This window comes from Bombina bombina, chromosome 6 (assembly GCF_027579735.1).
Source record: "Bombina bombina isolate aBomBom1 chromosome 6, aBomBom1.pri, whole genome shotgun sequence".
Taxonomy (NCBI): Eukaryota; Metazoa; Chordata; class Amphibia; order Anura; family Bombinatoridae; genus Bombina; species Bombina bombina.
In genome coordinates this window covers 886,978,278-887,006,127 of record NC_069504.1, presented here as the reverse complement: position 1 = coordinate 887,006,127, position 27,850 = coordinate 886,978,278, and the positions used below count along the sequence as shown (strand labels likewise).

The 27,850-nt window shown below is 37.8% G+C and overlaps 1 protein-coding gene across 1 annotated transcript in view; it reads left to right on the top strand.

Moving 5' to 3' along the window:
• The window catches only part of LOC128663864 (phospholipid scramblase 3), a 35,293-nt gene extending 7,760 nt beyond the window's left edge, over positions 1-27,533 (top strand). Inside the window, exons 4-8 of the mRNA XM_053718413.1 lie at positions 5,580-5,607; positions 6,136-6,320; positions 20,207-20,368; positions 20,449-20,577; positions 27,276-27,533. Of these exons, the coding sequence (XP_053574388.1) occupies positions 5,580-5,607; positions 6,136-6,320; positions 20,207-20,368; positions 20,449-20,577; positions 27,276-27,332 (561 nt within the window). The 3' untranslated portion in view covers positions 27,333-27,533. The remainder of the gene's footprint in view (positions 1-5,579; positions 5,608-6,135; positions 6,321-20,206; positions 20,369-20,448; positions 20,578-27,275) is intronic.
• Positions 27,534-27,850: the final 317 nt, after the last annotated feature.

Here is a 27,850-nt window from a genome sequence, read left to right as displayed (position 1 = left end):
TCCCTTTAAACACATAATTATATGCACACAATAGTGCAATAATAACATGCTATTACATATTAGAGCATTTTCTTTTTGCACTTGTATGTCCCTTTAACAATCAACATCTCAAGAGGGTTTGACTCACATTCACTTTTATCTTGCACACTGCTGTATCCACCCTTTATAACTACTTACAAAGGGATGCAGATCACAGACATATTATATATTTAAAGTTTGTGAAATGCTAGGATTTACCATTGGAACAAATAAAGGGGACGTTTAGTCATGAAGTATAAAATACTTCATTCTGAAAGTTCCTTTATTTGTTTGAAGCGTTCGCCGCACTAAACTGCTCAGGCAGCCAAAGGCAGAATGCTATTTAGCTGAGAGGTGATGTTTCCACCTCTTACCAAATAGCTGTGCGGCCCAGCTGGCATTATGCCTGATAGCTAGCATGCTATTGGCTAAGATCACCTCACATTAAAATAGCTTTGTGCCGTGGGCTGCCTGAGGCACTTAGTGCGGCAAACGCTTCAAACAAATAAAGGAACTTTCAGCATGAAGTATTTATACTTCATGACTGAAAGTCCCCTTTATTTGTTCCAATGGTAAATCCTAACGTTTCACAAACGTTAGGATTTACCTTCACTTTAAGCAGAGGGAAGAAAAAAAAAAAGCTTTGACTGCTATTTTGTTTCTCTAAAAAACAAATGACAACTCACTACTAATTAGGACAGGCACTATGCAAATTGACTACTGACTTTTAAATTATTTTACAATTGTTAATTTAATTCACATCTATTGAAATGTTCATCAGTCACAATATCCAACATTTTCAACAGATGGGAATTGTGTGTGGAAACAGCAACCATCTATAACTCATTAAAGTGATCCAGCTTTCACATATAAGCAAAACATCAAATGTGTATAATTTATGTAATACAAAATAAGTTTGTCGTCATAATGAATATATACATACCTTACATATAATATATTACAGTGTGCTTGATTACATACATACAATAAAACATATTTGTAGCTTTACCTGAGTTCCTGATGCACATCCGCATATAATATCATTATGTCAGATAAAAAGGAACAATCTGTAGCTAACACTCACACTGTACACACTGGAACAGTTTCAGACTCAAGAATTCACTGCATGGGCTTCAGAGCTAAATATGTAGTTTTATAAAAAAAAAAGAGCCCATACTACACAAGCGTGTGAAAATAGCTTTAGTGTCTCTGTGACCAAATAAAGAGTTCGGGGGGTAGTTATCAAGCCGTCAACCTCAAATATGCTGGAATTCCGCAGCGTATTTGTGGCGAGGCTGATTCGCCTTAGTTATCAAAGGCTCAAGACCGGCAAAAGTAGAATTTTGTGACGTAAGCATCGATCCGCCGGACTCAGTCCGACACAGATCGATTCTTGCGTCACTCCAGGTGTTCCGCACACAAGTGCGGCACAATCTCACTACTTTTGCTAGCTATCAAAAAACTAGCAGGTACGCTCGGCACTTTTATGGCCCAGCGTACCTGGTTTTCAATCCGCCACCCCTGGAGGCGGCGGATCCCATAGGAATCAATGGGAGTCTGACCATAGCGAAAGTACAAGTTCGCTGCTGACAGACATCCCATTGATTTCTATGGGAGCTGTCTACACCTAACACCCTAACATGTACCCCGAGTCTAAACACCACTAATCTGACCCCCCCTACACCGCCGCAACTAAATAAAGTTATTACCCCCTAAACCGCCGCTCCCGGAGCCCACCGCAAGCTACTCTATACATATTAACCCCTAAACCGCCGCTCCCGGAGCCCACCGCAACTATAATAAATGTATTAACCCCTAAACCGCCGCTCCCTGAACCCGCCGCAACCTATATTAAATGTATTAACCCCTATCCTGCCCCCCCTACACCGTCGCCACCTATAATACATTTTTTAACCCCTATCCTGCCCCCCACTACGCCGCCGCCACTGTCATAAAATTATTAACCCCTAAACCTAAGTCTAACCCTAACCCTAACGCCGCCCTAACTTAAATATTAATTAAATAAATCTAAATAAATTAACTCTTATTAAGTAAATGAATCCTATTTAAAACTAAATACTTACCTTTAAAATAAACCCTAATATAGCTACAATATAAATAATAATTATATTCTAGCTATCTTAGGATTTATTTTTATTTTACAGGTACCTTTCAATTTATTTTAACCATGTACAATAACTATTAAATAGTTATTAACTATTTAATAGCTTACCTAGCTAAAATAAAGAAAAATGTACCTGTGAAATAAATCCTAACCTAAGTTACAATTACACCTAACACTACACTATACTTTAATAAATTATTCCTATTTAAAAATAAATACCTACCTGTAAAATAAACCCTAAGATAGCTACAATATAATTAATAATTATATTATAGCTATCTTAGGATTTATATTTATTTTACAGGTAACTTTGTATTTATTTTAGCTAGTTAGAATAGTTATTAAATAGTTATTAACTATTTAATAACTACATAGCTAAAAGAAATACAAAATTACCTGTAAAATAAATCCTAACTTAAGTTACAATTAAACCTAATACTACACTATCATTAAATTAATTAAATAAACTACCTACAAATAACTACAATTAAATACAATTACATAAACTAACTAAAGTACAAAAAATAAAAAAAGCTAAGTTACAAAAAATAAAAAAATAAGTTACAAACATGTTACAAATATTACAACAATTTTAAGCTACTTACACCTAATCTAAGCACCCTAATAAAATAACAAACCCCCCCAAAATAAAAAAATGCCCTACCCTATTCTAAATTAAATAAATTTCAAAGCTCTTTTACCTTACCAGCCCTTAAAAGGGCCATTTGTGGGGGCATGCCCCAAAGAAAACAGCTCTTTTGCCTGTAAAAGAAAAATACAACCCCCCCCAACATTAAAACCCACCACCCACATACCCCTAATCTAACCCAAACCCCCCTTACAAAAACCTAACACTAATCCCCTGAAGATCATCCTACCTTGAGTCGTCTTCACTCAGCCGAGCCACCGATGGAACTGAAGAGGACATCCGGAGCGGAAGAAGTTAATCCTCCAAGCGGCGCTGAAGAAATCTTCCATCCGATGAAGTCATCTTCCAAGCCGGGTCTTGAATCTTCCTTCCGCCGACGCGGAACCACCTTCTTCACCGACGGACTACGACGAATGACGGCTCCTTTAAGGGACGTCATCCAAGATGGCGTCCCCTCAATTCCGATTGGCTGATAGGATTCTATCAGCCAATCGGAATTAAGGTAGGAAAAATCTGATTGGCTGATGGAATCAGCCAATCAGATTGAGCTCGCATTCTATTGGCTGTTCCGATCAGCCAATAGAATGCGAGCTCAATCTGATTGGCTGATTGGATCAGCCAATCGGATTGAACTTGAATCTGATTGGCTGATTCCATCAGCCAATCAGATTTTCCTACCTTAATTCCGATTGGCTGATAGAATCCTATCAGCCAATCGGAATTGAGGGGACGCCATCTTGGATGACGTCCCTTAAAGGAGCCGTCATTCGTCGTAGTCCGTCGGTGAAGAAGGTGGTTCCGCGTCGGCGGAAGGAAGATTCAAGACCCGGCTTGGAAGATGACTTCATCGGATGGAAGATTTCTTCAGCGCCGCTTGGAGGATTAACTTCTTCCGCTCCGGATGTCCTCTTCAGTTCCATCGGTGGCTCGGCTGAGTGAAGACGACTCAAGGTAGGATGATCTTCAGGGGATTAGTGTTAGGTTTGGGTTAGATTAGGGGTATGTGGGTGGTGGGTTTTAATGTTGGGGGGGGGGTTGTATTTTTCTTTTACAGGCAAAAGAGCTGTTTTCTTTGGGGCATGCCCCCACAAATGGCCCTTTTAAGGGCTGGTAAGGTAAAAGAGCTTTGAAATTTATTTAATTTAGAATAGGGTAGGGCATTTTTTTATTTTGGGGGGGTTTGTTATTTTATTAGGGGGCTTAGATTAGGTGTAAGTAGCTTAAAATTGTTGTAATATTTGTAACATGTTTGTAACTTATTTTTTTATTTTTTGTAACTTAGCTTTTTTTATTTTTTGTACTTTAGTTAGTTTATGTAATTGTATTTAATTGTAGTTATTTGTAGGTAGTTTATTTAATTAATTTAATGATAGTGTAGTATTAGGTTTAATTGTAACTTAAGTTAGGATTTATTTTACAGGTAATTTTGTATTTCTTTTAGCTATGTAGTTATTAAATAGTTAAAACTATTCTAACTAGCTAAAATAAATACAAAGTTACCTGTAAAATAAATATAAATCCTAAGATAGCTATAATATAATTATTAATTATATTGTAGCTATCTTAGGGTTTATTTTACAGGTAGGTATTTATTTTTAAATAGGAATAATTTATTAAAGTATAGTGTAGTGTTAGGTGTAATTGTAACTTAGGTTAGGATTTATTTCACAGGTACATTTCTCTTTATTTTATCTAGGTAAGCTATTAAATAGTTAATAACTATTTAATAGCTATTGTACCTAGTTAAAATAAATTGAAAGTTGCCTGTAAAATTAAAAAAAATCCTAAAATAGCTAGAATATAATTATTATTTATATTGTAGCTATATTAGGGTTTATTTTAAAGGTAAGTATTTAGTTTTAAATAGGATTCATTTACTTAATAAGAGTTAATTTATTTAGATTTATTTCATTAATATTTAAGTTAGGGGGGCGTTAGGGTTAGGGTTAGACTTAGGTTTAGGGGTTAATCATTTTATGACAGTGGCGGCGGCGTAGCGGGAGGCAGGATAGGGGTTAATAAATTTATTATAGGTGGCGACGGTGTAGGGGGGGCAGATTAGGGGTTAATAAATTTATTATAGGTGGCGACGGTGTAGGGGGGGCAGGATAGGGGTTAATAAATTTAATATAGGTTGCGGCGGGTTCATGGAGCGGCGGTTTAGGGGTTAAACTATTTATTTAGTTGCGGAGAGGTGCGGGATCAGCAGGATAGGGGTTAATAATTTTATTATAGAGGGCGACGGTATAGGGGGGGCAGGATAGGGGTTACTAGGTATACTGTAGGTGGCAGCGGTGTCTGGGAGCGGCGGTTTAGGGGTTAATACATTTATAAGACTTGCGGCAGGGTTTAGGAGCGGCGGTTTAGGGGTTAATACATTTATAAGACTTGCGGCAGGGTCTAGGAGCGGCGGTTTAGGGGTTAGTAACTTTATTGAGTTGCGGGAGGCTCCGGGGGCGCCGGTATAGGGGGTAGAACAGTGTAGTTTAGTGTGAGTGCTTAGTGACAGGCTAGCAATAAAGCTGGGAAAAAGCCGAAGGGCAGCGAGATCGGATGAGTGATAACTGTCACAGTCCGCTGCTCATCGCCCCGTGGCTTTTTGACAGCTTTATTTGATAACTTAGGCGTATTTTTTCAGGTCTGCGGTGGCGAAGGTAGGCGAGCTTAGGCGGGCGTATTGGGCCGGCGAAGCCAGAAAAGTAGACGGCTTGATAACTACCCCCCTTCATCTTTACTTACTTTTGTTATTTCACGAAAAAAATAATTTAATGCTATTTTATCTTTCAGGTAAACCAGCTTCTGGTGCAAGAAAAATGTAAGAAGATTTGTTATCTTACAAATTTGTTTTTGTGTTCTGTTTGCAAAATTGTTTCTATCCCCCCCCCCCCACTCCTGTAGTATTTTGTCTCCTTTGCCTCCAAATATACCAACCTCTATTGTTCTTCCTTATCATCTTGCTGTATCTTTCGGCCTAGAGGTCAATATCTTGAATGAATAATAATCCTTTAAGAGACATTAATCACTAAATAAACGCTGGATATAATGATGTATTCAAAGTAAAGATTACCCTTAAGATAATAAGTATTTTTGTTTAAGTATTTTTGCACATAAAGCAAAGGCTACCGCCATGTTGTAACCTAGGTTTCTTTCTCTGCTTAGGCCAATTAGGAATAGTTTTACATGTGTCACTAGATTTTGCAACCAATGATTTTGTGTTAGGTCTGAAGACTGCACTTTACTACATATAATTAAACATTTTATAGTATAATCTCAAAGTGTTTGATTTCCATTTAATCTTTATCCTTCTTCCCACAGTTTTTTCTTATAACTATGTCTCTTTCAGTTGTAACATCACAGGGACTGGGACGTGCCTTCAACATACTGAATGGCTCAGGACAGCAGATCTTTCAGGCATGTGAACAAGTGCGGTGCTGCCGCCCTATGCAAGACTTGGCCATTCAAGACCTTAGTGGGAGAAATGTGATGGGGTTGACTCAATACTGCAAATGTTCCTGCACAGAACAAATGGTGAGTGATCACTAAAGGGATATTTTTTTTTAAGTGTTAAAAGTTATTTTCTGCATTGAAACAGTCAACATCAGAATTCTTGTTGTTTTAAAAGATAGATAATCCCTTAATTACCCATTCCCCAGTTTTGCATAACCAACACAGTTATATTAATATACTTTTTCTTCATAAATGGAAAGAGTCCACAGCTGCATTCCTGCCCACCAGGAGGAGGTAAAGACACCCCAGCCAAAGGCTTAAATACTCCTCCCACTTCTCTCATCCCCCAGTCATTCTTTGCCTTTCATCCCAGGAGGTTGGCAGATAAGTGTCAAAAGTTTTCGATAGTCTCTTATGGAGAGTAGTACTCTTCACCATGGGACTGGAGTTTTAAGTAGTCCTGTCAGCCTCTCAGTGAGATGCAGGGAGATGCAGGGAGAGTCTTTCTGCGAAACTTTCCTGACTCATAATAACAGCTCCACAAGCAATCAGCGTTGACGAGTTTCGCTAGCCTGCTTTTTTCTCTCAAGTCCATGGCAGAGGCAGCGCTACCATCTGTCACACTTGAAGGGCCGTGTTCCTGTTCTACTTCGTAGATTCCTGTAAGATTGTTTCATTTTGCTTTCATCATGGATGTATTGTAATTTCAACTGTTTATCCGAGAGGGGCTACAACCTTTCGGGGATAACTTTAACATAGGGTCTCAGTGAAGCTCCTTTTTGTATCTAGGAATCAAGGGTTAATATCTCCTGAGGGGGATTATTGAACAGGGGGGTTTATAATCATGTTTGTTATATGATTCTGTCTGCTACTGTGTAGTGTTGCTTCAGCTCATGGCTATTTTGGAACATAACAGCCTATGTCTAGTGACGTGGCCTTTTCGGTCGGGCTCACTTTTGCATGGACTGCACGGTTTACCTTGTGTCCCCATTTCCATTTTCCTGACCGCATGGCGACGGAGAAATCCTGGTCCACTGGTGTCTGGTTCTCTGGAGGCGGCAGTGTCCCAGTTATGGAGAATTCTTGGAGACGGATGTCTCTGGTTCAGACTCTACTTCTTGCGAAGAATATAAATTGGCCCGGGTGATACATGCCCATCAGTTATGTTCCGAATGCCATTTTAGAGTGCTCTGTTCCTTGGGATCGGGGATTTGGGTGCCCACTGAGCCATCCGTCTCTGGGGATTCAATTTCTCACGAGGCGAGTTCCCTACCATCAACTCTTACTATGCATGCAGGTAACCCAAATGGTACTTATCCTTTCTAGGGAGTGTGGCCTTTTCTCACCGGAGGTTACGACACAGTTCCGCATGGCCATATCTTTGGCACTGGCGCATCTGCACCTCCTGGGAGTGTGCTTACAATATTGTCCATGTTTCGTTCAACCTTCAGGGCCGGTGTTTCCTTTTGTCCCGGCGTAGGTATGTTGCGCCTTTCAATATAGACTGTCGTGCCTTCGTGTCCTACTAAGGCACGTTTTTAGCGTTGCTGGAGGATCCCACTCTTAATGGGTATGGGGATTATCAGTCTTACTCTTCGACTGGCTTGCATACATAGACATAAGGGGAGAAAGTAATCTTCTTATATTCTTTGTTATTTGTGTATCCTTTTCCAGTTCTGAGCTTGGCAGTCTCGGACCCCTATTGGGCTGGTCCTGCGGGTCTGTCCATTCTTCCTGGACGATAACCTACGGGTTGCCTTATCTTTTATTTTCATCTGGTGAGGATAATTTTTATTTGGTTTAAAGCCCATGTTGTGGTGTGATGTTTCCTCTGGAATTGATACTCGTGATTTTACAAAAGTCTGTCTGATTTTACAAAAGTCTGTTCTTTATCCCTCCATCATCGGGGGAGACTCTATGTGGCCTTGACAGTGCTGGGGCCCTTGGTTTCAGGCTGGTCCTGACTGGATACAAATCCTTCTGTCTTTGAGGCCTAGTTCAGACATGTGGCACCTTTTTATGTCCGGTTGGTCCGGTGAGGGTGCCTAGTAAACAATATGATTTGTGTGATTTTCTTGCTTCAACTAGCATCCTGAGAGGACTTGAGGGTCCGTGGTTGCTTAGGGGCATGGGGGATTGGTTCAGTCCTCATTCACCTTTCAATCTAGTGTGCCGGGACTCCGTTGAGATCCGCGGCGACATGCACAGTTGTTTCCAAATTTTTCAGGATTTAGAGTGTTCCTTCCCGTTGTGGGTTGGAGGCTTGGAGAATTTAGGTCCTTCATACCGCCATCCTTATGGTTTTGCCTTTCATGGTCTCTTTGGAAGTGTCTTCTTAGGACTTGTTCCTTTTAGAGGTTCTCTTCCTTTGTTTTGAGACTTTCTGGACTTTGTCCGGTTTTTCTGGCGGCTTTGGCCGCTTAATTAGGAAGTGAAGGCCGTGAGGCTCTGACTTCCTTTGGGGGTTAGTTGTCTCCATATCAGGGGCGATAGGAGGTGTTATCTCTTTTTCCAAGCTTTTTGCTTAGGGGATGTTTTTCTGCCTGGGTTCGGGATGCTTTGCATTCTTCTCCCTTGTGTGTGGTCCTCTGGAACGTTAATCTTAAAGGGTCATTCCAGCCAAATTTGGAATCTACATGGATGCATTACAGTTTTAAACCGAAGCATTTTTGTAATATACATTTATTAGCAAAAATGCTTTTAATAAAAGTTATAGAGGTTTCAAAAGTGTATTTAAGTATGCAACGTGCACCAGCATTTTAAACAAAGCACTTGCTCAGAGAGCCTACAGTGCATGTACCATCTGGTATTGACTTAATTTGTTAATTGCTCACATGATACAAGCCCCCCTGACTATCTGAGTGGCTGCAGTACTTAAAATTCTGGATCACTGAGAATATCTTGTTATGCTTCACATGCACGTGCAGAGAAAATTGTTAGCACTAAAACAGTGATAACTTTTTCTAGAAGCATTTTTGCTATCTTGTGTTCACTGAAGTTGTCGTTCGTTCTATAATGATTCTGGGTCCCGGGTCCAGAGTTCTTGTCTTGGATCCTTCTTGGATGTCTGGAGACTTATGATCCGGTGGACTGGTTCGGGACGACCCAGTTTTTTTCAGGGGCCCTATGTTGCGACATAGGGGCTAGCTCATTAGGCTTGCAAGCAGGTAGGCCAGAGTTCTCATCCACCTTCAGGTACTGGTTATAAACTTTAAGGCCTGACTTGTCCTTCAGATGGAGTGTGCTCCTCTATGGGGAGTTTTTTTCTCTGTTGGGTCAACAGTGGTGTCTGGATGATTTTGTATTCGGTCCGTGTTTTGATCATACTATGGCTTCATGTCTTGTGGACATGTACGCTGTTCTTATCTGTGCCCTTCCTTTTGGTGGGGATAGTTTATCTTCCTTATGAGTTGGGGTTTCCTCTCTCTGGAGTGCCCTGTGTGTGTAAGGGGCAGCATCTGCTGCTCTGTGGGGATCTGTTCCACCTGTTGGAAAATTGATCTCTCTATATAGAGACTGTCTAAGAGAGCTGTGAAAGGTCTTCCTACGGATCTATTGCACTTTTCTCTGTTCCAGGTCCTAGGGGGTTCTCCTTGGGAGTGCCTTATTTTAGAGGAGCAGATTTGGTTGGCACCCAAACTCTGTTGGGGTGAGTGAGTCCCCCCTTTTTTCTTCCATTCCCTGGGGGCTTGTGGTTGGGGTCTTTCTGTCCCCCTGTCTGTCAGACATGTCTGTCGCTTGGGCTGGTCTGGTATTGGAGCAGGATCTGAGATCTGTTGCTCTGCTATTTTGTCCTCGGAGCATTCGAGGTACAGTAAGCCTTTTTGAGGTTTCTAATTTCTCCACATTCAAGATTTGTGGGAAGGACTGGCGGCTCTTAGATAGCCTGCGACGTTATCCGCTGGTTAGTGGATACTTAGTCATTTTTAGATGACTGCAGCGTGCAGTGTTTTTGCTTCAGGTGTTGTTCGTCAGACCTATCTGAGCTTGCTGCACGAGGCTTCATTCTGAATATTTCCGTATTCTGAGATACCTTTTTGTTACTTGGGGACCTTTGTCTTCAGTTGCTTTCTAGAGTGCGGTTGCACTGTGTTAAGGGAAGATCCTCGCCCTGTTTCAGACTCCCGACCTTATCCCCGTGGTTTCTGTATTTCTAGGGTCTAGGCATTGCCTCCCCTTGTTTCTATGAGACTGGTTGGGTCTCTGATAGCCTGTCTACTCAGCCTTTCCTCCTTTCGAGGTTGATAAAATGAGTAGCGCCTTGAGTCTCTTATAGGGGATTAGCCGCGCTTTACAAGTACAATCATGTTTTCTCCGTTCCTTTTCTTCTTTGTGGAAGAAAACTGTAGTTTGTTCCCTTTCTTTAGTAAGGGGTGTGTTGTTTGGAGACCGACTGCTGGGGACAGTGTCTCTTGGAGGCTGTTGACTCAGTCGAGTCTAGTTCCTGCAGTCTCTAGAAAGGCTGTGGACTATCTGCGGGTCAGTGTCCTTGGGCCTTTTCCTTTTTTCAAAGCTGTTCTCGCTTCGGACAAAGCGGGATTTTGTTGGGTAGGTGTTTTCAGGCCTGGTGCCCTCAGAATGGGTCGCCTCTTGTACCCTCCTGTTTTTGCATTCAGTGTCCTCTATAGCTTGGGTATTGTTTTCCCAAAAGTAATAAATGCAGCTGTGGACTCTTTCCATTTATGAAGAAAAGCTTAAATTATGCTTACCTGATAATTTTCTTTTCTTCAGATGGAAAGAGTCCACAGCTCCCCGCCCAGATTTTTTCTGTGGGGCGTCTGTTATTTTTGTTCTTCTGGCACCTTTTTACCCTGATATTTCTTCTACTGTTCCTTGTGCCTCGGCAGAATGACTGGGGGATGAGGGAAGTGGAAGGAGTATTTAAGCCTTTGGCTGTGGTGTCTTTGCCTCCTCCTGGTGGCCAGGTTCTAATTTCCCTAAAGAAGTGAATGCAGCTGTGGACTCTTTCCATCTGAAGAAAAGAAAATTTCAGGTAAGCATAATTTTAAGTTTTTACCTCTGTAATTACCTTGTATCTAAACCTCTGCAGACTGCCCCTTATTTCAGTTCTTTTGACAGATGTGCATTTTAGCCAATCAGTGCTCACTCCTCTGTAAATTCATGTACATGAGCTCAATATTATCTATATGAAACGCATGAATTTAACGCCCTCTAGTGGTGAAAAACTTTCAAAATGCATTTAGATTAGAGGCGGCCTTCGAGGTCTAAGAAATAAGCATATGAACCTCCTAGGTTTAGCTTTCAACTAAGAATACCAAGAGAACAAAGAAAAATTGGTGATAAAAGTAAAATGGAAAGTTTTTTTTGGACTTGACTGTATTTGGTCAAAAATGTTAGCATTGTTATTCAGACGGCATACCCCTAAAACAGCCTCTTGAATCTTGTGAATTACTTCATTTGTCTTTTGTTTGTTTTTTTATTGTGGAAAACAGAGAAGAAAAATAATTGCACCAATGTCACAAGACAATAAGTACAATAGATTTGAAGAAAAAGATATGTAGAAATACAATGGATAAATGCATCTCCAAGAATGATATTCAAAACACAAATTTTTATCTGTAGTTTAAAGGGATACCAAACCCTATTTTTTTCTTTCATGATTTAGATAGAGCAGGCAATTTTAAATGTTTCTAATTTACTCCTATTATCAATTTTTCTTCATTCTCTTGCTATCTTAATTTGAAAAAGCAGGAATCTAAGCTAAGAAGCTGGCCCATTTTTTATTCAGCACCCTGCATAGTGCTTGCTAATTGGTGTCTACATTTAGCCACCAATCAGCAAGTACAACCCAGGTGTTGAACCAAAAATGGGCAGGCTCCTTAGCTTATTATATTAGATTATATTATCATATTAGAGTCAATATTGCCAAGATCTTGTTGCCATTTTATTGCAACCCCTTGTAAAAAAATTGTCTCATTCCAATAACTAACGGCGTACTTACCTGCTTTATAGAGACAAAGGCTCTCTTTCGTTCCAGTATGCTCCCAAATAAAATCAAAATCTTAAGTCATATCATAGAACCAATGACAAATTTGATACATTAAATTCTTGTTTTAGCCTTTCAAAGGGTAAAACTCTCCTAGAATGTTCTTTGTTAAAGGACCACTCAATACAGAAGAATTGCATAATTATCAAGTGCATAATAATGACAATGATTTAACACCTACTCTGAATTTCAAATAAGCAGTAGATCTTTTTCTGACAAATGTATTTCTCTCCTCTCTGTATCATATGACAGATATTAGCCAATCACAGACTAGTATAGTTTACCCTGTGAGCTTGTGCACATGCTTAGTAGTATCTTGTTTCCCAGAAAGTGTGCATATAAAAAGACTGTGCAAAATTTGATAATGGACGTAAAAAGGAAAGTATCTTAAAACTGCGTGCTCTATCTTAATCATAAAAGTTTATTTTGACTTGAGTGTCCTTTTAAATTGGCATATATATATATATATATATTCCAATCCTTTTTTGGACCATTTTTTAAATAAAATATTATTTCAACCTGGTGTGAATAGTGGGTTTCCAACAATTGGTATAAAATTGGAAAAATGTTGATTCATTGGTAATATTATGGATATAGAGTATTTTGCCAAACTTTAATTACATTACAAAAGAACGATCATTTCTTCATTTCCAATGGTATGTCTCTAATTGGACAATGTAACAATGTCTTTAGGGAATAAGAGGAAATCATATTTTTTCAATTTCAATGAGAAAGGCATGATTCCCCTCCATTATCCAATCAATTGTAATCTTGCCCAAACATACTAAATTATATATTTTAAAAGATGGAAATGCAAAACCCCCAAAGCCTCTTAATTGGAGTATTTTATCTAGTGCTATACAAGGTTTGCCCTTACCCCACAAAATCTTCTAACATTTCTATTTCAATAATTAAGTTCTTTTTTTCTTAATAAACAAAGGTTAATTCTGCATTAAGTGTAAACTTTTTTTAAACAACATTTTAACTAGATTAAGTTTTTTTTAAGAGGGTGGAAGGTGAGACCAATTATTCAACTCTTGTTCTAATCTCAGAAACATAGTAGGATAATTAATTCTATACCAGTGACTTTTCTGAACTAGGGTTCACATCATTTTTTATACCTGAATATGTAATATAACTACATGACTCCTTAAAAGGAATATTATGTTTCAGACTCTCATTTTTAAATATCCAAAGATTTCTGCTTTTGCAGTATTTACTTTAAATCCTTTAAAAGAGATAAACGTAGTGATTCCAGTATAATAGGGATTTATTTCTTAGACTTTCTAAAGAAGGGAAGTAAATTGTCGGGATACAATAGAAGCTTGATTTTTTTTTTTCATGACCAATAAATATTTCCTCTAATTTATTTCTAAATTGATAAAAGGTTCTATCGCCATATCAAATAATAAAGGAGAGAGCGGACAGCCTTATCATATACCTCTCGCTAAAGATATTTTAGAAGATACTTGGACATTGATTAGTAAAGAAGAAGAAGTTGCACCTGCATGTAGAGTTTTAATACAATCATTAAACTGTTTTTTAAAGCCAAATTTATCAAGAGAGGTAAATAGAATTTCCCTTGTAATAGCATTGAAATAGTTTTCTGCATCTATTGATAAAATCGCAAGATCTTTTTTAAAAAAAATAAAAAAAAAAATGTATTCAAATAAAAATCTAGGTGTAAAAGTACCTTTTTGATATCAGAAAAGGGGTTTCTATTATTTATGATCACCAAGAACCATCTTAAGTCTTTTTGCCAATATACTAGTTAATAATTTATAATCGTAGTTCAATACTGATATTGGTCTATAAGAATCCATAAGTTAAGGGTCCCTTCCTTTTTTAAGAATTAACAGAATATTTGGGCTCCATGTACTAACAGGCGGGCGGACAGCTTCTCAACTTGCAAAGTTGTCCGTCCACCTTCGCTCCATATGGGCAGAGGATCTGTTGATCCACTGGCCCGTATGTATTATTACACACTCACCGCAGTGTGTAATTCCCGTCCCTTCATTCGTGAGAGAGAGCTCTCTGTGATTTTCCCTTGTCACCTCAGAGGTGGTCTGCTTCTTACTGCTTGCTCGCATATGCGAACCTGCCCCGCAAGGGCTCCGGAGCAGCTCTTACTGCTTCGTATATGGAGCCCATAGAGTTAAAAACATTAGCTGAAGGTTGTTTGCCATGAAAAAAATATTCTTTAAAAAGAGCTGTACGAATTGGGACAATCTCAAGGTTTAGTAGTTTATAAAACTTGTAATGGAGGAAAGCAGGACCTGATGGGTTATTAAGCAGTGCCATCTTAATAGCCTGCCTAACTTCTACTTCAGAAATTGGTACATTTATATATGTAGCATAATAGTTGGTATGGTAAATTAATATTTTCCCAAAACTTCTCGTTATTTTCTGATTATATCTCTTCATCAGAATATAACCTTTTAGAAAAAATTCCAATTTAATATCGTCAAAAGTAGTCAGTCATAATTCTCTTTTTTTAATAGCCAAAATATTACAGCTTTTCCTTACCTTTACGAATCTAGATAAACATTTCCGTATTTTATCTCTGTACCTATATTACTGCGCCCGCAACTTAAGATACCTTACAGCAGTTCTTTGATTATTAAATATTTCCAATTCTGTTTTAGCTCTTATATATCTATTCCAATTCTATTATATCTTTTTTTATGCATCGTATAATTTTGTTTCGCTGTTATTGGTATAATTCTTCCATTTGCTCAGATAAGCTTTTATTTCACCACGCACAACTGCCTTGGCTGTCTGCCAAACAATTTTGTTTTTATTGATATATGAAATAATAACAGCCTTAAATTCTTTCCATTTTGGAGTTATCCCATTTTTTTAAAATTTATCGGCTAGATTTAGAGTTTTGTCGGTAACAACCCGCGTAGCTAACGCTGGCTTTTTTTCCCCCGCACCTTTTAAATACCGCTGGTATTTAGAGTTCACAGAAGGACTGCGTTAGGCTCCAAAAAGGGAGCGTAGAGCATAATTTACCGCCACTGCAACTCTAAATACCAGCGGTGCTTACGGACGCGGCCAGCTTCAAAAACGTGCTCGTGCACGATTCCCCCATAGGAAACAATGGGGCAGTTTGAGCTGAAAAAAAACCTAACACCTGCAAAAAAGCAGCGTTCAGCTCCTAACGCAGCCCCATTGTTTCCTATGGGGAAACACTTCCTAAGTCTGCACCTAACACCCTAACATGTACCCCGAGTCTAAACACCCCTAACCTTACACTTATTAACCCCTAATCTGCCGCCCCCGCTATCGCTGACCCCTGCATATTTTTTTTAACCCCTAATCTGCCGCTCCGTACACCGCCGCAACCTACGTTATCCCTGTGTACCCCTAATCTGCTGCCCCTAACACCGCCGACCCCTATATTATATTTATTAACCCCTAATCTGCCGCCCCAACGTCACCGCTACCTACCTACAATTATTAACCCCTAATCTGCCGACCGGACCTCACCGCTACTCTAATAAATGTATTAACCCCTAAAGCTAAGTCTAACCCTAACCCTAACACCCCCCTAAATTAAATATAATTTTAATCTAACAAAATAAATTAACTCTTATTAAATAAATTATTCCTATTTAAAGCTAAATACTTACCTGTAAAATAAATCCTAATATAGCTACAATATAAATTATAATTATATTGTAGCTATTTTAGGATTAATATTTATTTTAGAGGCAACTTTGTATTTATTTTAACCAGGTACAATAGCTATTAAATAGTTAATAACTATTTAATAGTTACCTAGTTAAAATAATTACAAAATTACCTGTAAAATAAATCCTACACTATCAATAAATTAATTAAATACAATACCTACAAATAAATACAATTAAATAAACTAACTAAAGTACAAAAAATAAAAAAGAACTAAGTTACAAAAAAAAAAAAAATATTTACAAACATTAGAAAAATATTACAACAATTTTAAGCTAATTACACCTACTCTAAGCCCCCTAATAAAATAACAAAGCCCCCCAAAATAAAAAAATGCCCTACCCTATTCTAAAATTAAAATAGAAAAGCTCTTTCACCTTACCAGCCCTTAAAAGGGCCTTTTGCGGGGCATGCCCCAAAGAATTCATCTCTTTTGCCTGGAAAAAAAACATACAATACCCCCCCCCCCCAACATTACAACCCACCACCCACATACTGTTCCGATCAGCCAATAGAATGCAAGCTCAATCTGATTGGCTGATTGGATCAGCCAATCGGATTGAACTTGAATCTGATTGGCTGATTCCATCAGCCAATCAGAATTTTCCTACCTTAATTCTGATTGGCTGATAGAATCCTATCAGCCAATCGGAATTCGAGGGACGCCATCTTGGATGACGTCCTTTAAAGGAACCTTCATTCTGTTTTAGGACGTCGGAAGAAGAGGATGGATCCGCGCCGGAGGTCTTGAAGATGGAGCTGCTCGTCATCGGATGGAAGAAGATAGAAGATGCGGATTGGATGAAGATGTCTACCGGTCCGGATCTCCTCTTCTGCCCGGATAGGATGAAGACTTCTGCCCGAAGATGGACTTCTTCAGCCGCCGCTTGGATCAAGACTTCAGCCGGAGGATGGACGTCTTCAGCCCCCGCTTGGGCTTGGATCAAGACATCGGAGCCTGGACGGATCGGTGATACCCGGCGTGGTGAAGATAAGGTAGGAAGATCTTCAGGGGCTTAGTGTTAGGTTTATTTAAGGGGGGTTTGGGTTAGATTAGGGGTATGTGGGTGGTGGGTTGTAATGTTGGGGGGGGTATTGTATGTTTTTTTTCCAGGCAAAAGAGCTGAATTCTTTGGGGCATGCCCCGCAAAAGGCCCTTTTAAGGGCTGGTAAGTTAAAAGAGCTTTTCTATTTTAATTTTAGAATAGGGTAGGGCATTTTTTTATTTTGTGGGGCTTTGTTATTTTATTAGGGGGCTTAGAGTAGGTGTAATTAGCTGAAAATTGTTGTAATATTTTTCTAATGTTTGTAAATATTTTTTTTTTTGTAACTTAGTTCTTTTTTATTTTTTGTACTTTAGTTAGTTTATTTAATTGTATTTATTTGTAGGTATTGTATTTAATTAATTTATTGATAGTGTAGTGTTAGGTTTAATTGTAACTTAGGTTAGGATTTATTTTACAGGTAATTTTGTTATTATTTTAACTAGGTAACTATTAAATAGTTATTAACTATTTAATAGCTATTGTACCTGGTTAAAATAAATACAAAGTTGCCTGTAAAATAAATATTAATCCTAAAATAGCTACAATATAATTATAATTTATATTGTAGCTATATTAGGATTTATTTTACAGGTAAGTATTTAGCTTTAAATAGGAATAATTTATTTAATAAGAGTTAATTTATTTTGTTAGATTAAAATTATATTTAATTTAGGGGGGTGTTAGGGTTAGGGTTAGACTTAGCTTTAGGGGTTAATACATTTATTAGAGTAGCGGTGAGGTCCGGTCGGCAGATTAGGGGTTAATAATTGTAGGTAGGTAGTGGCGACATTGGGGGCGGCAGATTAGGGGTTAATAAATATAATATAGGGGTCGGCGGTGTTAGGGGCAGCAGATTAGGGGTACACAGGGATAATGTAGGTGGCGGCAGTGTGCGGTCGGCAGATTAGGGTTAAAAAATTAATAGAGTGGCGGCGATGTGGGGGGGCCTCGGTTTAGGGGTACATAGGTAGTTTATGGGTGTTAGTGTACTTTAGAGCACAGTAGTTAAGAGCTTTATGAACCGGCGTTAGCCCAAAAAGCTCTTAACTCCTGACTTTTTTCTGCGGCTGAAGTTTTGTCGTTAGATTTCTAACGCTCACTTCAGCCACGACTCTAAATAGCGGCATTAGAAAGATCCCATTGAAAAGATAGGATACGCAAATGGCATAGGGGGATCTGCGGTATGGAAAAGTCGCGGCTGCAAAGTGAGCGTTAGACCCTTTCCTGACTGACTCTAAATACCAGCGGGCGGTAAAAACCAGCGTTAGGAGCCCCTAACGCTGGTTTTGACGGTTAACGCCAAACTCTAAATCTAGGCTTATGCTAGAAAAACAATAAAGAAAGATTAAATCTCTCTGACCCAACATTTTGCTGGACTTTTTGAAACAAATATAAAAATATGATAGCATAATCAGATAGAAGAATATCACCAATTTCTTGTTTAGGATTCAGATTAACCATTTTTTTTACTAGAAACTAATCAGTCTTTTAGAACAAAACATACTTTTTCGACTCAGGTAAAAGCTTTTGTGGTTGGATTTAAAATGCTCCAGATATATCTAATTTTAAGACAATTACAAAACTTATTTAGAAGTCTTGGAGGCCTATTTACTAAAGGTCTTGCGGACCTGATCCGACAGTGCGGATCAGGTCCGCAAGACCTCGCTGAATGCGGAGAGCAATACGCTCTCCGTATTCAGCATTGCACCAGCAGCTCACAAGAGTTGCTGGTGCAACGCCGCACCCTGCAGACTCGCGGCCAATGGGCCGCCAGCAGGGGGTGTCAATCAACCCGATCGTACTCGATCAGGTTGAATTACGGCGATTCCTGTCCAGGGTTATGGAGCAGCGGTCTTTGTGACCGCTGCTTCATAACTGCTGTTTCTGGCGAGTCTGAAGACTCGCCAGAAACATGGACCCACAAGCTCCTTACGGAGCTTGATAAATAGGCCCCATGGTGTCTTGTTTAAATGTCTTATTCCTTATTACAACTGTAGGTTGTAACCTATCAATATTAGCCTTAAAAACCACGTTAAAGTCCCCAGCCACTAACAGGTTCATTCCTACAAACAAGTAATACGAGGGGGTGTTTGTTCACTTAGCACCAACCAATAGCTTGTTGGGGCTTCCTTTTTAAAATGTATTGACCAGTGTGATGTAAGGTCTATAATTACGGTACTTTGCCGAAACGCGTAAGACCTTTACCCCTGTTCCTGTGATTGGATTTTAAACATTTTGCAATAAAAACTTTTTTATTTTTTCAATTGGATCCAGGATGTTTTTCATTTATATGTACATGTTTTACTAGATACAATTAAACAATTTATTTTAATATTTTGAGGTATTTAAAGGGACAGTTTACCCAAAAATGTTCTCCCCTTTAATTTGTTCCAAATGATCTATTTTACCTGCTGGAGTGTGTTGAATTGTTTACAAGTAGCTTATTTACCCATATTTCGGCATTTTAAATAACTGATTTTGCCTGTGGTATCCCCACCTATACTGAAAGTTTTTGGACTAAAGTCCAGGCTATTGACAGGCAATGTAAACACAACCAGCAGAAGAAATTACACTCCTGGTGGGGGGGTAGAAGAGATAACTAATAACATTATAATTTTCCATTGTTCTTTCTAAGTATTGAGGTTTGGTTTACAAACAGACACAATATATAGAAGCAAATGTGTGTACACAAAGTGATAACATAATGAGATCTCATTTTACCTGCAAGGTCAACCCATTCAATAGGATGTGGTTTCAAAGGACAAAAGCAGCTATTTTATAGCCACAAATAAACCTGAAAATGCAATTTCTCATACATTTTATACTTTGTAGTTGGTATAACAAGTCAATGAGAATACATTAAGGGAAAATCAATTGTACTATATACTGTCCCTTTAAACTGATGTGGAGTATGGACAATGTTTCTCTTAAGTTGAAGTGTGATGAAGATGTTTTTGTCTGTGTGTAAAAAAGACAAACAAAAAAAAAAACTTTGACTTTTATGCCCTGTAACTGTAACTAGATTATTTCTTAATCTATAAATGTTTTCCATAAAAAGGTAGTATCCATTTTGTGTTATAAAAATATTACATCTTTCTGACAAATGTACTCCATTTTAAGGCTGTGAAAAGATTCTGGTGTTTTCCTCATTATAACAAAATTATAGATCTAATATTCCAAGCACATATAAAAATCTTTTTCATTCTATCTGCTGATAGATGGAAGTTAATGCTTCCCCTGGAAACTGTATAGGGTATATCGGCTGGATGTGGAACACATTTGCCACACACATGTTAGTGAAGAATATCAATCAGGAGGTCGTCCTGCATGTTCTTGGTCCAGGAATGCAGACCAGTATCTTTGGGAATGTCAGCTTTGAGGTAAAAATATAGCAATGAGTTTTTTCTCTTTCAGCATAATGACATATTGACCATAACACACATAGATCTTTCACTTCTAGATTAAATCCAGAGATGAGCAGCACGTTGTTGGAATGATCAGAAATGAAAATGAAACATTCATAGTCTCATTCCCACTGGACCTGGATGTGACAATAAAAGCATTGTTACTGGCCACATGCTACTATCTGGTGAGCAATCAACTATCTGTAATATATGTTAAATCAAAGTAAATTTAAAAAACAGATTGTGTTAAAAAACAGCAAAAAACTCACTTGTTTTCTTGCAAAATGAGCACTTAGAAATTCTCAGTGTGTCCACTAGTTACATAAAGAAGCTGACATGCTGAGAACTTAAGTTGGATTCTGCCTCTGAGCATGTTTAATAAACTGACATTCACTGAACAGTAAGCCTGCTCAAGTTACTCTAGAAGATGTATGACTATATAAATATATATAGCTATATATGCCTTGCTGTAGAATCCGCAGCCCCCTTGTGGGGCTATAACAGGAGTATATGTACCCTGCACAAATTTAATAATAATAAAAAAAAAGAAAAGAAATGAAAGGTAAAATTATTTTAAAATGATAAATAATTCATATTGTGATGATTTCTATTAATTTTAACCCACTACTTAGTGTGTTTTTATTACAACAATAAAACAGACTGTTTTATATCCCTTTAAGTAGTAAGCTTATTTTCCTCATATAAGATATGCCGCATATCAACCTTTTAAAGGGAAATTTCTGGAATGAATAATTTGTGCAGATATTTTCGGTGGTACATTGACAAGGGTAGTGAACATTTTTGGGGGTTTGTCATTGGCTTAGGGGATTTTTTTTAGTACTGCAGTAGTTACTGTTAATGTCAGAAATGAAGAAAATTGGCTAATAAAATAAAGTTCTGACTGCAAAACCCCAAAACAGTAAGGGCTAAATTTCAAGTGGAGCGCTAAATTATCGCGCATGCGCAAACATGGGCGATAATTAATCAGCGATTATAAGTGACTGGTTATTGCTACTGCGAGCTTGCGGTAGCAATTAGCGATTATAAAATTAATCAGAGGTCAGATCTCTGGTTAATTTTATAAATATGCCCCAAATGGCCCCAAAATACTGTCTAGTGTAGTTTATTAAAACATAAAGATGGCATCATCTTTATTTTTTAATAAATTTACTGCAGTAGGCAGTATTTTGGGGTTAAACTTGGTGGTAGTTGGGTGTTAGAAAAAAAAAAGACACTGACAAGTGCCTTTACATTGCAGTCTATGGGTAAATATATATGTATATTACTATATATTTATGTGTTAATATGTGTATATACACATATTAACACATAGATATATATGTATATAATCACATAAATATATATTTATATTTGCTGCCATCGCTGCGCGACTTACCCCCTTCGCTGGTGCTGAAGATCTGACGCATCAGAACAAGGCTCCCATTGGAGCCTATGGAAGCACGCTCTCATGAGCGCAATGCTTCCCAGCGATGCGACCACGAGGTCGCATTCGCATTGCTGAAAACTTGTAATACCAGCACACATTATCGTGTGCTAGTATTACGCAGTGGAGCACAAATATCACTTTCATCAAAGCAAGCAGTGTTTGCAACATTTTTAACAATGTTATACACGTTTTAAACATTAGATGGCAGCAGTCTAAGCAACAATATATAACTGCAATCACTGCTTCGATATAGAGCTCAAGACACATTCATGGTATCTCGTCTAGAATACATATGCTCTAAAAAAAGGATACAAATTGAACAAAGTAATGGAAGTCAGTTTGATTTTTTTTAATTGTATTTGAATCATAAAAGTTTAATTTAGACTTTCATGTCCCTTTAGTTAATTTTATATGTGAACAGATGTTAGAGGTTGTTTAAAGAATAGAAAATCTGTGCTTGACATGAAATGAATTCTTAGTAAAAACAGAAAAGATTAAATATCGGTAGTAATTTTTTATTTTATCCAATCGTGCAATCCTCATCAAAATAGCTTGTGCAGTTGTTGGGCCTTTATGCAGCTTATTTATAATGATTTTTGTGTTATTACTCAGGTCATTACTTTTATTTTCACACTATATAATGAAAGGATAGACAATCCTTCCATTGCAGAGTTGCAGACTTCTCTATTTCTGATATTTAAAGGGATACTAAACCCAATTTTTTTTATTTCATGATTCAGATAGAGCATGCAATTTTAAGTAACTTTCTAATTTACTCCTATTATCAATTTTTCTTCATTCTCTTGCTATGTTTATTTGAAAAGCAAGAATGTAAGCTTAGAAGCCTGCCCATTTTTGGTTCAGACCTGGGTTCCGCTTGCTGATTGGTGGCTAAATGTAGCCACCAATCAGCAAGCACTATCCAGGGTGCTGAAGCTTAGATTCCTGCTTTTTCAAATAAAGATAGCAAGATAACGAAGAAATGATAATAGGAGTAAATTAGAAAGTTGCTTAAAATTGCATGCTCTATCTGAATCATGAAAGAAAAAATGTGGGTTTAATGTCCTTTAAGGACAATATAACACAATTAAAGGGACAGTAAACATTACACCATTTTTTTGTTTTTAAGGTTTTACCTTCAAACATTTATAATATCTGACGAAGCAGAGCAGATGCACTTCAGAAGCTTTTAATTATTTTCCTTCATGATTCAGATAGAGGGTGCACTTTTAAACAACTTTCCAATTTTCTTTTATCATCTGATTTGTTTAGGTTTCTTGGCATCCTTTGTTGAAAAGCATACATAGGTAGGCTCAGGACCTGCTGCCTCATGTCATTGGCTCATCCGATGTGTTCAGCTGGCTCCCAGTTTTGAATTGCAGCTTCTTCAACAAAGGGCACCAAGAGAAGGAAGCAAATTAGATAATAGAAGTAAATTGGAAAATTGTTTAAATTGTATGCTCTATCTGAATCATGAAAGATAACATTTGGGTTTCATGTCCCTTTCAGTGCTGTAGGAAGGTGCTGTCAATTTCCTTAATCCTTTCTAAATAATGCCAACTTAAATGTACATACTTTATATCACTGCATAGAGTGAGCAACTACCATTGCCCACATTTTTATTAAAATTCATTTTTAGAACCCCACCATGGGTGCTGTTTTTTTTTATTACTAATTAAAAACTTTATTGCCCAGTTCACAGTGAGAACAGAGCACACTCCCACGCTTCTGATTTAGATGCATGATGCCTATCTGAAGCGGAGGTGCTCTCTTTCTGAAGCCAGAGGCAGGCTTTCTGGTTGTACCATATGTGTGTTGGGACTGACTTGCACTGTCACTAAGCGACCTACGGATTGTTTTACAAAGATCTTTATGAGATTTTGTTACCGGCGACTAACAAGTCCGATATGACTAGAGTAGTCTCACATGAAACACTGTACCGGACTAATACTCGCGGCCATATGGAACTTCACACGACCCTATATGAACTGCAAACTGTCACTATGCTTCTAGAAAATTGAGCGCCAATAAGGAACATAAGATTTTCCCTCACATTAGGCAGACTAATAAAAAATTACAGTGGATATAAAAAGTCTACACACCCCTGTTAAAATGTCAGGTTTCTGTGATGTAAAAAAATGAGACAAAGATAAATCATTTCAGAACTTTTTCCACCTTTAATAATGTGACCTATAAACTGTACAACTTGATTGAAAAACAAACTGAAATCTTTTAGGTAAAGGGAAATAAAAATAAAAAACTAAAATAATATGGTTGCATAAGTGTGAACACCCTTTTATAACTGGGGATGTAGCTGTGTTCAGAATTAAGCAATCACATTCAAAATCATGTTAAATAGGAGTCAGTACACACCTGTCATCATTTAAAGTGCCTCTGATTAATCCCAAATAAAGTTCAGCTGCTCTAGTTGGTCTTTCCTGACATTTTGTTAGTCGCATCCTACAGCAAAAGCCATGGTCCGTAGAGAGTTCCTAAAGCATCAGAGGAATCTCATTGTTAAAAGGTATCAGTCAGGAGAAGGGTACAGAAGAATTTCCAAGGCATTAGATATACCATGGAACACAGTGAAGACAGTCATCATCAAGTGAAGAAAATATGGTGCAACAGTGACATTACCAAGAACTGGATGTCCCTCCAAAATTGATGAAAAGATGAGAAGAAAACTGGTCTGGGAGGCTGCCAAGAGGCCTACAGCAACATTAAAGGAGCTGCAGGAATATCTGGCAAGTACTGGCTGTGTGGTACATGTGACAACAATCGCCCGTATTCTTCATATGTCTGGGCTATGGGGTAGAGTGGCAAGACAGAAGCCTTTTCTTACAAAAAAAAAACATCCAAGCCCGGCTAAATTTTGCAAAAACACATCTGAAGTTTCCCAAAAGCATGTTGCAAAAGGTGTTCTGGTCTGATGAAACCAAAGTTGAACTTTTTTGCCATAATTCCAAAAGATATGTTTGGTGCAAAAACAACACTGCATATCACCAAAAGAACACCATACCCACAGTGAAGCATGGTGGTGTCAGCATCATGCTTTGGGGCTGTTTTTCTTCAGCTGGAACTGGGGCCTTAGTCAAGGTAGAGGGAATAATGAACAGTTCCAAATACCATCTGCTAGAAAGCTGAACATGAAGAGGAACTTCATCTTTCAGCATGACAACGACCCAAAGCATACATCCAAATCAACAAAGGAATGGCTTCACCAGAAGAAGATTAAAGTTTTGGGATGGCCCAGCCAGAGCCCAGACCTGTATCCAATTCAAAATCTGTGGGGTGATCTGAAGAGGGCTGTGCACAGGAGATGCCCTCACATTCTGATAGATTTAGAGTTTTTGCAAAGAAGAGTGGGCAAATCTTGCCAAGTCAAGATGTGCCATGCTGAAAAACTCATACCCAAAAAGACTGAGTGCTGTAATAAAATCAAAAGGTGCTTCAATAAAGTATTAGTTTAAGGGTGTTCTCACTTATGCAACCATATTATTTTATTTTTTTATTTTTATTTCCCTTTACCTAAAATATTTCAGTTTGTTTTTCAATTGAGTTGTAAAGTTTATAGGTCACATTAAAGGTGGAAAAAGTTCTGAAATGATTTATCTTTGTCTCATTTTTTTACATCACAGAAACCTGACATTTTAACAGGGGTGTGTAGACTTTTTATATCCACTGTATATGCCCCATGGCTAATAAGAGAAGCGTGGCAGTGCGCGTGTGGATTTCTCATTTCTATGGGAGATAAGGTCGATAAAGTCTTGGTTGGGCTCGGCACTCCATATCTAATTTGAGGAACTTATCCCCTTTTTAAAATTATGTGGGATTTATATAGGACTCTCCAGTGTATCCCTCTCAGCACCGGAGCTCCTTTTTGATGTGTATGGGTAGTATTGTATGCACTGTGACACGCCGCACTGCCGTGCTTCTCTTTTTAGCCATGGGGCATATCATTTTTTATTAGTCTGCCTAATGTGAGGAAAAATCCTATGTTCCTTATTGGCGCTCTATTTTCTAGAAGCATAGTGACAGTTTACAGTTCATATAGGGTCGTGTGAAGTTCCAATATGGCCGCGAGTATTAGTCCAGTACAGTGTTTCATGTGAGACTGCTCTAGTCATATCGGACTCGTTAGACTTTTCTCAGTTCATGGGCAGTTATTTTGCGCCTTGGTTTTTCCACACGCTTCTTGCGACCCTGTTGACTATTTTGAATGAAACGCTTGATTGTTCGATGATCACGCTTCAGAAGCTTTGCAATTTTAAGAGTGCTGCATCCCTCTGCAAGATATCTCACTATTTTTGACTTTTCTGAGCCTGTCAAGTCCTTCTTTTGACCCATTTTGCCAAAGGAAAGGAAGTTGCCTAATAATTATGCACACCTGATATAGGGTGTTGATGTCATTAGACCACACCCCTTCTCATTACAGAGATGCACATCACCTAATATGCTTAATTGGTAGTAGGCTTTCGAGCCTATACAGCTTGGAGTAAGACAACATGCATAAAGAGGATGATGTGGTCAAAATACTCATTTGCCTAATAATTCTGCACTCCCTGTATATATATATATATATATATATATATATATATATATATATATATATATATATATATATATATATGTGTGTGTGTGTGTGTGTGTGTGTGTGTGTGTGTGTGTCCCACCCCAACTGGGAATGTAATTCTTCTTAAAGGGATAGTAAACACCAAAAATGTTATTGTTTAAAAAGATAGATAATCCCTTTATTTACCATTCCCCAGTTTTGTATAACCAAACTGTTATAGAAATATACTTTTCACCTGTGTAATTACCTTGTATTTAAGCTTCTACTGACTGCCTCCTTATCTCAGATCTTTTGACAGACTTGCATTTCAGGCAATTAGTGCTGACTCTAAAATAACTTCACGTGCATGAGCACAATGCTATTATCTATATGACACACATGAACTAACGCCCTCTAGCTGTGAAAACGGTAAAATGCATTCAGATTAGAGGCAGTCTTCAAGGGTTTAGAAATTAGCATATGAGCCTACTTAATTTTAGCTTTCAACTAAGAATACCAAGAGAACAAAGCAAATTTGAAAGTTGTTTAAAATTACATGTCCTATCTGAATCATGAAAGTTTAATTTGGACTTTACTATCCCTTTAACCAGTACTTAGATACTGAAATGTTCAGCATGGGTGGGGATACAACAGACAAATTCAGCTATTTCAAATGACAAAATTAAAAGGTAAAGGAGCTATTTGTTAAAGAACAAACAAACAAACAAAAAAAACACTCCAGCAGTTAAAATAGATCTTTGGAATTGCATTAAAGGAGAGAAAATAAAATCACAGTACACTATTGCTTTAAATGTTTCCTCTAATAATACTCCCTTTTTTGTCATTACACTTTTTTGACTCCTGAATATTCCTTTTTCCTACAGAACTCTGCTATTCACCAAAAGAGGAGGGAAACAACAAACAGATTTAGTAGTGACTGAGAATCAGCTGTGAGCATGACACCAGGAGCTTACACTTACCGTCTGATGTATGAACAGTAAATCACTGCCTCAGTTCTTCTGAACAAGCCTGTAGACCATTTTCAGTTTTGTAAATACAGTACTAACTATAATTATATTATATATATATTGCATTATTTTATATAAGCAGAATAATAAAGAGAGGCCAGAGGTTTTTTTTTTTGTACTCAGAGGGTTGTTGAGTATATTTTACACACACACACACACATATATATATATATATATATATATATATATATATATATATATATATATATACAGCTGTATGCAAAAGTTTAGGCACCCCTGACAATTTCCATGATTTTCATTTATAAATAATTGGGTGTTTGGATCAGCAATTTCATTTTGATCTATCAAATAACTGAAGGACACAGTAATATTTCAGTAGTCAAATGAGGCTTATTGGATTAACAGAAAATGTGCAATATGCATCAAAACTAAATTAGGCAGGTGCATAAATTTGGGCACACTTGCCATTT